This window comes from Dipodomys spectabilis, unplaced genomic scaffold (assembly GCF_019054845.1).
Source record: "Dipodomys spectabilis isolate Male_0828 unplaced genomic scaffold, ASM1905484v1 ptg000141l, whole genome shotgun sequence".
NCBI classification, from domain to species: Eukaryota; Metazoa; Chordata; class Mammalia; order Rodentia; family Heteromyidae; genus Dipodomys; species Dipodomys spectabilis.
This window is the reverse complement of record NW_024870818.1, coordinates 11,365,533-11,378,890: the sequence shown is the minus strand read 5'-3', so window position 1 is coordinate 11,378,890 and position 13,358 is coordinate 11,365,533. Positions and strand designations below refer to the sequence as shown.

Genomic DNA, 13,358 nt, shown 5'->3' with positions numbered 1-13,358 from the left:
ACTCCTTGAAAAAACTGGCTATCATACTCAATTTTAATGTTTAATGCTATAACTTCTATTTTATCTTCAATCTTACACAAACTTTTAAATGCTAGCAGCACATTGGGTCATTTATAACAACTTTTGAGTTTCTTCTTGTTTACACTTTAGGGCTGAGGCCATCTGTGTAGCAGTGACAAGAGCAGACTCTGCCAGTGACACCACACCCTGTTTGCTGACGCATGGCACCCCTTCACTTATGAATAATAAAGTACCTAGTTATTACTTGTAAAAGTGGTAGAGACAGGCAGCCGACTTTCAGTCTTCTGGGTTTTTTGTTTCTTTTTGCTAACCTCTAAAAAGGAAAACAAAAAACGTGGCTTTTGTTTGGCAAAGAAATTAAAATTGAGATCCATATCTCTCAGTAGTTGAGTCAGAATTTAAATGAGGCCATATGAATTTTATACATGATGATCACAAAAGTGATAAGCATGTTTTTCAGGTATATAGTTAAGCCCTTTACACAATTTATATCATTTTACCATATTTTACTTAGGAATTCTAGGAGAAAGCTATATATAAAATAATTTTTACAACACAAGGAATTTTATCATGTGCAAAAAATTCTAAAACCTTGGAAAGAGACCACCATGAATAAAGACGCAGAGGAGTCAGTGGAGAAGGTTTGAAGATATAACAAAGATAAACTGACACTGTAAGAAAAGTAAAAGACTAAGAGAAAGTATGTAGAAAATATCTGAAACCTGTGTAATAGCAAATAGCAGAATACTTAGGCTTTTTGTTTGCTCTTCGGGTTTTGGGTGAGTGAGTGAGTGAGTGAGTGAGTGAGTGAGTGAGTGTGTGTGTGTGTGTGTGTGTGTGTGTGTGTGTAGAAATAGACAAAAGATTGTTACTTTTGGATTTTTTTTTCCTAACCTCTAAACAACATAAAACTGAGGATTTCATGCTTAGTAGGTAAGTGCTCTATCACTTGAGCAACCAACTCCAATCCTTTCCTTCCCCCCCCCCCCCCAAATAGGGATCTGTACTAACTGCCCTGTACTAACACAATCCTCCTACCTCAACCACCAGAGTAGCTGAGGCAAAGGCATGTGTCACCAGTTCTGTCTTGTTTTGGTCTGTTTTGTGCCAGTACTGAAGCTTAAACTCAAGGCCTCATGCTCTCATTTGGCTTTTCTGCTTATTGCTAGTATACTATCACTTTAGTTACATCTACAGTCCAGCTTTCTTGCTGGTTAACTAAAGATAGCTTAATCAACTTTTCTGCCCCAAGCTGGCTTCAAATTGTGATCCTCACATCTCAGGCTTCTGTATAGCTGATATTACAGGTGTGAGCCACTGTTGACAACTGATTGGTTTTTTTCAGTAGTACATACTAACTGAACAAAGAGGGTCTTGTTTTAACATTTCCACACATGTATACAATGTATTCAAATCAACCTCACCCTTTTTTTTATCACTTTCATCATCCCAATCCCCTTTCTTAAAAACAATTGCAACAGATCCCACTCCTGGGCATTTATTCAAATGACCACAAATCAGGCCACACTAAAGCCACCAGCACAACCATGTTCATTAGGCAACAGATCCCATCCCTGGGCATTTATCCGAATGACCACAAAACAGGCCACACTAAAGTCACCAGCACAACCATGTTCGTTACAGTATCGTTTACCACAGCCAAGATAGGAATCAACCCAGATGCCCCCTCAGTTGGCAAATGGATCAAGAAAATGTGCATATAAACAATGGAATTCTGTACTTCCATCAGAAAGAATGACATTGCACCATTCATAAGGAAATGAAAAGACCTGGAAAAAATTATTCTAAGCGAAGTAAGGCAGACCCAAAGAAACATAGGTTGCATGGTTTCCCTCATCTGTAATAATTAGAATGTGCCCATTAATCTACAAGTAAAACAAATGTATAGGAAAAGAAAAAAAATTACACTTGGACATGATTAATTAACCAGGAGTCTAAACATAGAGACTCTAAACAGTGAGACCAAAGGGGGTATTCTTTGGAGAGACCACAAGGGCTCAATAGTTACATGCATATGATCATATAAAATGATGCTTATCAAAATGAACTCTAAGACATGGAAATAATTTTTATTGTACTTTCTTTTTTTCCTTCTGGTTTTTTTTTTCCATTTTGTTGCTGTTTTTGATTTCTGTACCCTTTGTCTTGTATGTAATTTTGTCTGATTTGGGGAGAGTAAGGGGAAACATAGTAACTGTGGGACAGAGGGTGAACTAATTCCACAGTGATACTCACTAGACACTATGTTGGAAATGAACTATACAACTTGAGGGGGTGGTGGGGTTAGGAGGGAAAAAACTGGGAGAAAATGAGGGAGGGTTGACACTATTCAAAAAGAAATGTACTCATTACCTGACTTATGTAACTGTAACCCCTTTGTACATCACCTTTACAATTGAAAAAAAAAAACTGCAACAGGTCCAAATATATTGCTTCCACCATATATTTATCCTCATTCAACCTCTTTGTTAGTCTCTCCAATTCCCTAGCATTAGTACCCACACCCTCCAACAGTCTGTTTTACTTTCCTGTTATTCATTTTTTTTCTTTTGGTGTTTATTACTTGTACCAAGGGGTTTCACTATGGTATTTCAGACGAGAATGTAATGTGGCTTAGAAGAACCCTCTACTATTTTCTCTTCTCTTTCCCTGCTCCCCCAATTCCCTATTAACCAATAGTTTTCACTGAGATTCCTTACACCAACTTCAGACATAGTTGCACTGAATTTTTAAAGTATTCACCCTTCATTTTTCTTCTTATCTCTTCCCTACTCATCATCCTCTTACATAATCCTAGTTAAAATCATGCATGTGTGTGTATGTATGTACATATATATGTACACAAATGTTTGTCTTCAATCTAGCTTCCATATGAGTAAAAACATATTTGGCTTTTTGAGCGTGCCTTAATATGATATCCAATTTTATCAAATTGTCTGAAAATTACAATATTTCATTTTTCTTTATAGCTAGTTGACTTGAGCTAGGATCTTGCTAACTTTTTCCCAGGCTGGTCTTGAACAGAAATCCCCCTGTCTCTGTCTCCTAGGTAGCAGGGATTACTGGTATGAACTACTATGTCCAGCCCAAGAGTTCTTTAAAAAAGTCAAATCTGAAATTTCCAAAAAGAAATCCTACCTAAGAACAAGATCAACAGCTGAGCACCAGTGGCTCACACCTATATCCTAGCTACTCAGGAGGCTGAGATCTGAGGATCACAGTTCAAAACTAGCCCAAGCAGGAAAGTTCATGAGACTCCTATCTCCAATTAACCACCAGAAAGTGAGAAGTGGCACCATGGCTCAAGTGGTAGAGTGTTCGGCTTGAACTGAAGAGCTCAGGGACAGTGCCCAGGCCCAGAGTTCAAGCCCCCAACCAATTACAAAAAAAAAAAAAAAGAGTAAGATCAACACAGAGAAAACAAAGGAAAGGGAGGTCAAAGTCCTATTCTTAGGTAGGATTTTTTTGGAAATTTCTCAATATGTGTACTGTTGAGAAATTATGTTTATTATTGGAAAATCCTGGTTGAGACAGAATACAACATAATATCTATCAATATTTTAATATCAGTTGTTAATTTTATGAAACAATTATAGCAAGATACCTGCTAAAACATAATTCCTCAATAATCTACATATTGAGTAGGATTAGCATTTGAGAGAAAAGATATAGAAAAACATTATGCAATCCACTGAAGCTCAATAAACAATGAAAAAAAAAAAAAGCAGAAGCGTTTCTTCTCTTTTTTGGGGGCCAGTCCTGGGGCTTGAACTCAGGGCCTAGACACTGTCCCTGAGCTTCTTTTGCTTAAGGAGAGTACTCTACCACTTGAACCACAGCACCACTTCGGGCTTTTTCTGTGTATGTGGTACTGAGGAATCAGACCCAGGACTTCATGCATGCTAGGGCAAGCACTCTACCACTAAGCCACATTTCCAGGTCCCCTCTTCTCTCTTTTCAAGCCATAATATATTCTCCTATTCTTGAGATCAGAAATCCTGTTCTAGAGCCTTCACATTCCAGAATTTGTACCAGTTCCTCCATCAGATCCCAGGCCTTTGGCTTCAGACTGAGAGTTTCACCACTGTTTCTCTGGTTCTCAGACCTTCTGACCTAGGCTGAATTATAGTACTGGCTTCCTTGTTTGTTTGTTTGGTGGGGGGGTCAGTTGTGGGACTTGAACGCTGGGCCTAGGCGCTGTCCCTAAGCTGTTCAGTTCAAGACGAGCGCTCTACCACTTGAGCCACAGCACCACTTCCAGTTTTCTGGCGGCTTATTGGAGATAAGAGTCTCATGGACTTTCCTGCCCAGGCTGGCTTTGAACCAAGATCCTCAGATCTCAGCCTCCTGAGTAGCTAGGTGTGAGCCACTAGCACCCAGCTTGTCTTGGTTCTCCATCTTTAAAAATGAGACCTTCCAGTCTGTATAATCACATTTCCCTTAGGAAATTTCCTTTGTGTGTGAGTGTCCTATTGGTTCTGTTTCTCGTGTGTGTGTGTGTGTGTGTGTGTGTGTGTGTGTGTGCTTCTCGTGTGTGTGTGTGTGTGTGTGTGTGTGTGCCCTCTTGGTTCTGTTTCTCTAGAAAGCCTTCATGTTAACATAGCATACTTAGTGAACCAGCAATTTCACTGCCAAAATTATCCGACTGAAATGTTCATACTTGTACACAAAGATCCATGTTCACTTTAATAGCAAAAGTTACCTGTCCATCTACAGGCAAGTAATTAAATTACTTTAAATACAGACTATAAAATATCATGCAAGTAGCCAGGTGCCGGTGGCTCACACATATAATCCTAGCTACTCAGAAGGCTGAGATCTGAGGATCACGGTTCAAAGTCAGCCCAGGCACGAAAGTCCATGAGACTCTGATCTCCAGTAAACCACCAGAAAACTGGAGGTGCCACTGTGGCTCAAGTGGTAGAGCACTCACCTTGAGCTGAAGAGCTGAAGAGCTGTGTTTTACTCACAAGAAAATGAGGAGCTACTGCAAAGTTTTGAACAGATAGTCTGATATTTTTCAAACAGATCATCAGGGCTAGGTCTATATATCAGAGGCGAAGTGCTTGCCTAGCATACATTGAGGCCTTGGGCTCAATATCCAGCAGCACAAAAAAAATAAATTTCTGTATTGTGAAATAAATTGCAGGGACAGAAGAAGGAAAAAATAGGGAGAATGATGAAAAGAGTGACATTTACCAAAATGCACTGTACTCATAACCTGACTTATAGAATTGTAACCTCTTTGTATAACTACTTAATAATAAAATTAAATAAATAAATTTCTGATATCATAATGAGTTATGGATAGAAAACAAAAGCAGAAAATGTATCTCTTAAAATACTACTATAAGCCGGGCGCTGGTGGCTCACGCCTGTAATCCTAGCTACTCTGGAGGCTGAGATCTGAGGATCGCGGTTCAAAGCCAGCCCAGGCAGGAGAGACCGCGAGACTCCTATCTCCAATAAAACCACCAGAAAACCGGAAGTGGCGCTGTAGCTCAAGTGGTAGAGCGCTAGCCTTGAGCTGAAGAGCTGAGGGACAGCGCCCAGGCCCAGAGTTCAAGCCCCATGACCGACCAAAAAAAAAAAAAAAAAATACTACTATAGCAATCCAGTCAAGAAATGATATAGCTCAACGATATTAAAAGCAGTAAAAAGTAGTCTGATTATGCAGTATGTATGTGGATACATGGCTCAGAGATACATATAATACATGTAAACCTAAGTTTTTTTTTGATTGGATGAGGGATAGGAAAAAAAGGAAGGAAGGAATTACAAATGGCCTAGAGTTTCTGTCTGAGCAAGAACAATAGAGTATTTCTATCCTTCAGATGAACGGCAACCACTGCCAGGAGACCTTAACATGTAATACTAGTAACTCAAAAGGCTAATAACTGATGACTGAGGTTGAAGGTTCAAAGCCAGCCCAGGCAGGAAAGTCCGTAAGACACTTATCTCCAATTAACTACCAAAGAAAAGGCCAAAGCTGTGTGCCTGGTGGCTCATGCCTGTAATCCTAGCTACTGAGGAGGCTGAGATCTGAGGATCACAGTAGAAAGCCAGCCAAGCAAGGAAAGTCCGTGAGACTCTTATCTCCAATAAACCACTCAAAATCCTGAAGTGGGGCTGTGGCTCAAGTGGTAGAGCGCTCAGTCTTGAGCTGAAGAGCTGAGGGACAGCGCGCAAGCCCATAGTTCAAGCCCCACAACTGATGAAAGATAGAAAAGGCCAGAAGTGGAGCTGTAATGGTAGAGCACTAGCCTTGAGAAAAAAAAAAAATGCTCAAAGTCACACCAAAAAGTGGCAGTCATTAGACAGGACTCAGGTTCATCGACCATATTCAATCACTATCCTAGGGGCTGGGAAGGTGGCTCAGTGGTAGAGCGCTTGCCTTGCATGCCTGAGGCCCTGGGTTCCATTCCTCAGCACCACATAAGCAAAAAGAAAAAAGCCGGAAGTGGAGCTGTGGCTCAAGTGGTAGAGTGCTAGCCTTGAGCTGAAGAGCTGAGGGACAGCGCCCAGGCCCAGAGTTCAAGCCCCACGACCGGACCCAAAAAAAAACAAAAACAAAAATCACTATCCTATATTGCCTTATTTAGTTAAGGATTGTCAACACCTATAATTAATTGTACTGGTCTAACAATATAGTGTTGTTTAATATGAACTAATAAAAATTACTACAAGCTACACCACTTATTTGCCAAATAAAAGTATTTATTTAGGTATATATTCTAATTAGTTTTAAGATATGAAGGGACCTTCATAACAAGAGGTTTAATATTGAATGGCATAGTTAACTGCCGCTAAAGACCATTATTACCACCTAAGAAGACAAGCGTGAGGAGCTATCTCAATATCTATTATACCAAATTTCTAATACTAGAAAGAGAAGCAAATGCACTATATGCTAAAGTGGAAAAAGAAAGAAACATGTGCATATTGAATCTCTAAGTAATCCATATCAAACTTTAATTTTCTTCTCTAATTTAAGTAAGAAGACCATGTGCTGTTCTCAGAATATATCCTGATTTAAATTACAGAGTCAGACAAAACCAAGTATGGTTTTAATCATTGCTATTTAGGAGGCAGAGAAAAAAAAAAGGAGGATTGTAATTTAAGGCCAAACCCAGCAAAAAATTGAGACCCTATCTCTAAAAACAAGGCAGGGGGACTGGGAAGGTAGCTTGGTGGTAGAATGCATGCATGCATGAGGCCTTGAGTTATATTCTTCAGCACACATAAGCAAAAAAAGCCCAAAGTGGCACTGTGGCTCAAGTGGTAGAGCACTAGCCATGAGCTGAAGAGCTAAGGTACAGTGCCCAGGCACAAAGTTCAGGCCTCACAACCAACCAAAAAATAAAAATATAAAAATAAAAATAAAAACAAGGCAGGCATTGTGGCACCCACAAGCCACTCTGAAAAAGGTGGTTAGAGAATCTTGATCCAAGACTGGTCTGGGCAACAGCACAACACCCTATCTGAAAAGTAAAGTAAAAGAGTTGTGGATGTGGCTCAGGCAGTAGAACACCTACTTCAGCAAGCCTGAAGCCCTAAATTCAAACCATACTTCCAAAATAAAGGAAAGAAATAAAATTTTTCATGCCATTTCAGAAGTATAGCCTAATTATAAATAAAATAAAATGAAGCCAGGATGTGGTGACTCATGCCTGTAATCCTAGCTACTCAGGAGGCTGAATCTGAGGATCTCAATTTTAAAATTTTTTTTGTGGGGAGGGGTCAGTTGTGGGGCCTGTACTCTAGACCTGGGTGCTGTCTCTCATCTCAAGACTAGTGCTCTACAACTTGAGCCACAGCATCACTTCCGGCTTTTTCTACTTATGTGGTGCTGAGGAATCAAACCCAGGGCCTCATGCATACACTCTACCACTGAGCCATATTCCCAGCCCTGAGGATCTCATTTTGAAGCCAGCTCAGGCTGTAAAGTCCATGAAATGATTATCTCCAGTTAACTACCTTAAGAGCCAGAAGTGATGGAGTGCTAAACCTGAGCAAAAAAGCTTAGGGACAGAGTCCAAGCTCTGAGTTCAAGCCCAGGACTGACCCAAATAAATAAATAAAAGTAATGAAATACAATACAATACAATACAATACACCCAGAGAGAAATAGGTCCAAACCAAATATTCTAGTTTATTAGATAACATTTAATAAGTCAACTTCTCTGAACTTTGGTCTTCTCATCAATAAAATAAGAATACATGTAAATGCCTCTAACAGCGATTATGCATATACTAAATAAATAATGGAAATTAAGCATCTGTTTCATGTGTTAATCTCCATTAGTATTCCTCCTATGGTCTTCCTCTCCTAAAGTCCCTTTACTTAGTGGTGTGCTGATCAATATTTAACTGGTTCACCCTGTGGCAAGCAGCCAGTCTTTAGCACTGGCTGATTTCTCTGGTGTCAATATCACAAATCTCATCATGGATGATCCAAAGCTATAAGCTTGAAGTTACTGAATGCAGAGTCTTAATGATATGTGTAATATCACACCATTACTCTCTATTCACTACTATTTTATTTTCTTCACAATGCTTTTACATTCTGAAATATAATCTTGTTTCATTGTAGGTATGTAGTCTCTTTCTCCTCTGGCAGGAATACAAGCACTATGAAAGTAGGCACGTTAGCCTTTGCTCTATCGTTATCTTCTACAAAGTCCAAGGAATTGAAAGTCACCCCAAATTAAGGAAACTGAAAAGTGCTCAAAAGAAGAAGACTAATCCAAACAAAATACTCAATCTCAATTTCAGTAGCACTGTTCCTTTTGTTTATAAAAAGAACAAATAAGATCAGTAACTACCAAGCTTAAAACAGAAGACTACTTCTGCCACCTCACCTAGCACAGTCAATAAAAATAAGCCAGGCAAGCACTTCCACACAAAAGACAATATTTATAGATGTCCAGATGGAACACCATGCTGACATAATCCAAGGCAGCAATCTTACTATCCTAAACAGGTAAGGCTGTTATTTTAGGATTACAGAAAGGAAAACAAATACTACCATGTATTATCACCTTTTAAAAAATTAATCCAGCTCATAGGAGCAGCCTCCCATACCTTGAATTTACTTTACCTGCATGAATTAACATCCGCAAACATTCTATAGAGTTGTGATAAGCTGCTTCATGAATTGGCATCCATCCCCTGTTATCAGCAACATCCACACACCGGCCCTTTTTGAGCAGTTTCTTTAAGACTTTAACATTGCCCTCCCTGGCAGCAAGTCCAACAGTAGAGCATGTGTCTGAGTAAGCCTCTGTAAAATCCATTCTTTTGACCAGCCTACAAAACAAGGTAGAAAGATAATACTATAGTCAATAATACTCCTAGAGATTAGCATATCACAGTAGGCCAGTCTAGCATCTCTCATATGACTAGAGAGAAATACAGTCATGCTACAGCCTCTAATTATAGTTGAGCCTAAACCTGAAAGTCCCTAAAGTATTTCTAAGAATATTGTTTATAATCTCAAGAGAATTTTAAATACTTCATCTTTCCTAGTCTGGAAATATTTGACGAGCTCTTTCCAGGTTTCTGCTACTGTTCACCAAAGCATACTCTTTGGAGCTCTGTTGATGAGAGAGTTTAACACCTCCAGTGAATCCCAATATATGCTGCATTATGCAGAAAGCGTCATTTAAGTATCAGCAGTGCTCAACTTCTACATATAACTTTCTTCAGAAGACCCCAAAAAATGTTAACAACAACAACAAAAAAAGAGTAAAAGGTGTTTACTAAGAAGAACAAAGCAAATAGAGTAATTAAGTAGTCATCCTGGTTTTCCCAACACTGCTAGTCCTTTCCAGATGTTAACCACTCAGGTTCTCCACACTTGCTGAAACAGTCCCAATGAATGGATGTTCTGAAATCAACAAAGAGCTGCCACAAAGAGATGAGCCCAGCTTCCCTATACCAGCCCAGAATGTTCTTCACAGCAGTACTGCCCTCATCATCACTGTCATCTCCCTTTACAGCTCATTTCAAGTTCCCCTGAAGTCAGAGTTCAAGCTTTGAGTATAGCTTCAGGAAGGAGAGCTGTGGCTCAAAGTGGTAGAGCATTACCCTTTAGTGAAAAAGCAAAGGGATAAGAGCAAAGAGACCTGAGTCCAAACCCCAGAAACAGCGTGTGTGCGCATGCGCACACACGCACGCACGGACACACACACACACACACACACACACACACAAACTGAATGACACTGTGAAGCAAGTTGGGCTATAATCAAGTTTCTCAGGAAAACAGTTGTCTCTTATAGGACAAACTTTTTTAATAATGCTCCTATCACACATTTTCATTTTTCTAATCACCTTAAGAGGTACTAATTCCAGAACCAGGCATGGCTCAGCCTGAAATACTAGCTACTCAGAAGGCTGAGATCCAAGGATCTTGGTTTGAAGCCAGCCAGGGCAGAAAAGTCTCTATGAGACTCTTATCTCCAATTAACCACACAAAAACTGGAAGTGGCACTGCAGCTGAAGTTATTGAGCACTAGCCTTGAGCACAAAGAGGCTCAGGGAGACGCCTAGGCTGAGTTCAAGCACTACAACCAACAACAACAAAAAAAAGGAGGTAGTAATTCAGGAAATGCCAACATATCTACTTCGATAGAGGCAAGACTTTTTTCTAGAACCATATTCTAAGTAATTTATCCAAAAAAACAAAGACTTGAGAAAAGATATTTAAAATGTATATAAAACAATAAACTTAAAATTCATCATGATCATCGTTAATGGTGACACTATTACTGCAAAAGTTCATTATTTATTTATATCAAGAGGATTAGTAGCCATTAGATCAATAGATTCATTACTAGAGTATGTTAACTGTCAAACATTTAATTATACAATTAGCCGTTTAGATAAGCACCAACCAAATGATCAGTAATGGAGAGTATACACAGATGATATTGATGATGACATAAATCCTATCTCAAGTTGTTTTCAGTCTCATAGGAATAATATATATGACCCAAGATAGAAAATGGAGAGTGCAATAAGAGCAGTACAGATTTAAGAGACAAAAAATATTCAAGAAGTTGTTTCGGCTCAATAAAATATAAGAGTTGTACCTTACACAACAGGAAGGATTTTTTTTAAAAATTAGTCTTCTCTGGGGAGGATGCTGGCTGCAAAGGTTGAGGTCTTGAGTTCAAACCCTGATACCACTAAAGAAAAAAAGAGCCTATGGGCAGAAAAGCAACCCTAGCTCTAAGCAAAAAAGTATAATGCTAGAGGTATCCTACCTGAGTTCAAATTACACTAAGATCCATTGTTAACAAAAAGAGCATGGTACTTAAACAAATCAGACACATAGGCTGATGGAATAGAAGACAGCAGTCAGAAATAAACTCAGTTACTTCATTCTCAAAATAGATGCCAAAGCAATTGGAAAAAACTACTTCTTCAATAAACAGTACTGGGGAAGCAAACTGGATTTGCACTCATAGAAGACTGACAATAATTGCCGATCTCTCACCTTATACAAAAATAAACTCAAATTTATCAAATATCTTAATGTAAAACAGCTTTATTTCAACCCTAGTATGTGGACTATTGGACTATTCATAAGATGTCTCCTTCACAAAAAGGCCTGCGCTCTAGACTAAAAGACAATCCACAGTCAAGCAAATGTAATTTATAAACATCAGCTAAGAGTTAAATAGTGTGTGGCTTAGTAGTAAGAGTAGTTGCCTAGCATGTCTTGGGTTCAGTCCCCAGTACTGAAAAAGAAAACCTTCAACTAGATCCTGGATTTGAAGCAGGTAACTCTACAAAATAATTTTGAAATAATTAAGAAAACCCAAATATAGAATAGCTATTTGATGATGCAACTGTTATTAATTTTCTTAGATATGATAAAAAGCACTGGATATTAGGAGAATGTGTCCTTATTCCTCCATTCATGCACAAGTATTTAGCAATAAAATGCTCAAACACATGCAACTTTTTTCAAATACTTCAGAACTTTTAAAATATCTACCTAGAGAAAAAAGGAAAGCAATTGTAACAAAATATTAATCAATATTAATCATTGGGTATACATGGAGCATGAGGGCTGGGAAGGTGCCTAGTGGTAGAGTGCTTGCCTAGCATGCATGAGGCCCTGGGTTCGATTCCTCAGCACCACATAAACAGAAAAAGCTGGAAGTGGCACTGTGATTCAAGTGGTAGTGCACTAGCTTTGAGCTGAAGAACTGAGGGACAGTGCCCAGGCCCAGAGTTCAAGCCCCACGACCAACAAAAAAATTTTTTAAAAAGAAATTTACACGGAGCGTGTATGAATGCCCATTATACTTTCTAACCTTTCTGTATATTTGGAAGTTTTTTTTTTAAGGGGGAAAGGGAGAGTTACAGAAAATAACCATGCCAGGAATAGGAAACTACAACTTAAGGGAAAATAAGAAAAGTCTGGTTATCTTTAAACTTAAGATTTCCTTTTTAAAATACTAATAATACTTGGAACCTGAGTGTTTTAGCATTCTCTAAAAACACTGAAAATGATGAATAGAAGTCCTCAAGGATTTAATTTGGTTAAGAATTCACAAACATATACACAACCATAATCCAGGTGAGCTTCCTAAAGAATACTTTTGAGGGACTGCTCTAACCAGAAGATCTTAACATTTATTAGGATGTTTGACTAATGAACGCTATAAAGGTTTTCCCCAAAAGATTTAAATGTACACAATTCCAATTTTGTACACAATTTCAGTAGGCTCCTCAATGAGCTTTGAAAAGAGCCATAGCCTTGCTCTTTTCTAAGTAAGCTACTGAGAGCACTAAAATATACACGGTTCTTCTTAGCATAAACTTTAACTGTGTAAACAATTTACGTTGGCATAACAGTTGCTTTTTTGTAAGACTTTCATTGTCAATTTTGTTTTATCTGAAAGGCAAACGACCGATTTTGAACCATATGGATTACATTAATTCCAGCTTCGGCTCCTTTGGATGCTGTTACATACGCGGGTATCCAATTTTCAAAACACAAAATGCCTTTCTACTCGCCAAGTGTGGTGCCAAGTGTGACCTACCTACACGGCACTGGCCAAGACTCCGGGGCTCACCCTCCCCACCCCTCCCGTTAGCCGGGGGGGAGGGGGAGGAGGAGGGGGGCGGGTAAAAGTTTCAACTTGGGTGTCCCGGCCCTCCGAAAAGGATTGTGGGAATTGTAGTCCTCGGCACGAGCACACTAGAGGAAGTTTACCGATTTACCGAGGCTGCAGAAAAATCAGCTAGTTGGTACACAGAAGGTCAACGATCCTTTCAAACAAGGAAATGAAGCAATG

At 39.1% G+C, this 13,358-nt stretch overlaps 1 protein-coding gene across 3 annotated transcripts in view; it reads right to left on the bottom strand.

Moving 5' to 3' along the window:
• Positions 1-13,358, bottom strand: part of Asb3 (ankyrin repeat and SOCS box containing 3) — a 108,387-nt gene that overhangs the window by 81,656 nt on the left and 13,373 nt on the right. The window contains exons 1-2 of one of the 3 annotated variants that reach the window (XM_042691207.1): positions 13,277-13,341; positions 9,143-9,351 (exon numbers count right to left, since the gene is read on the bottom strand). In XM_042691207.1, the coding sequence (XP_042547141.1) occupies positions 9,143-9,338 (196 nt within the window). In that variant the 5' untranslated portion in view covers positions 9,339-9,351; positions 13,277-13,341. Of the gene's footprint in view, positions 1-9,142; positions 9,352-13,103; positions 13,130-13,276; positions 13,342-13,358 lie in introns of those variants that run through there. The other 2 variants (XM_042691209.1, XM_042691208.1) reach the window with 2 other exon arrangements.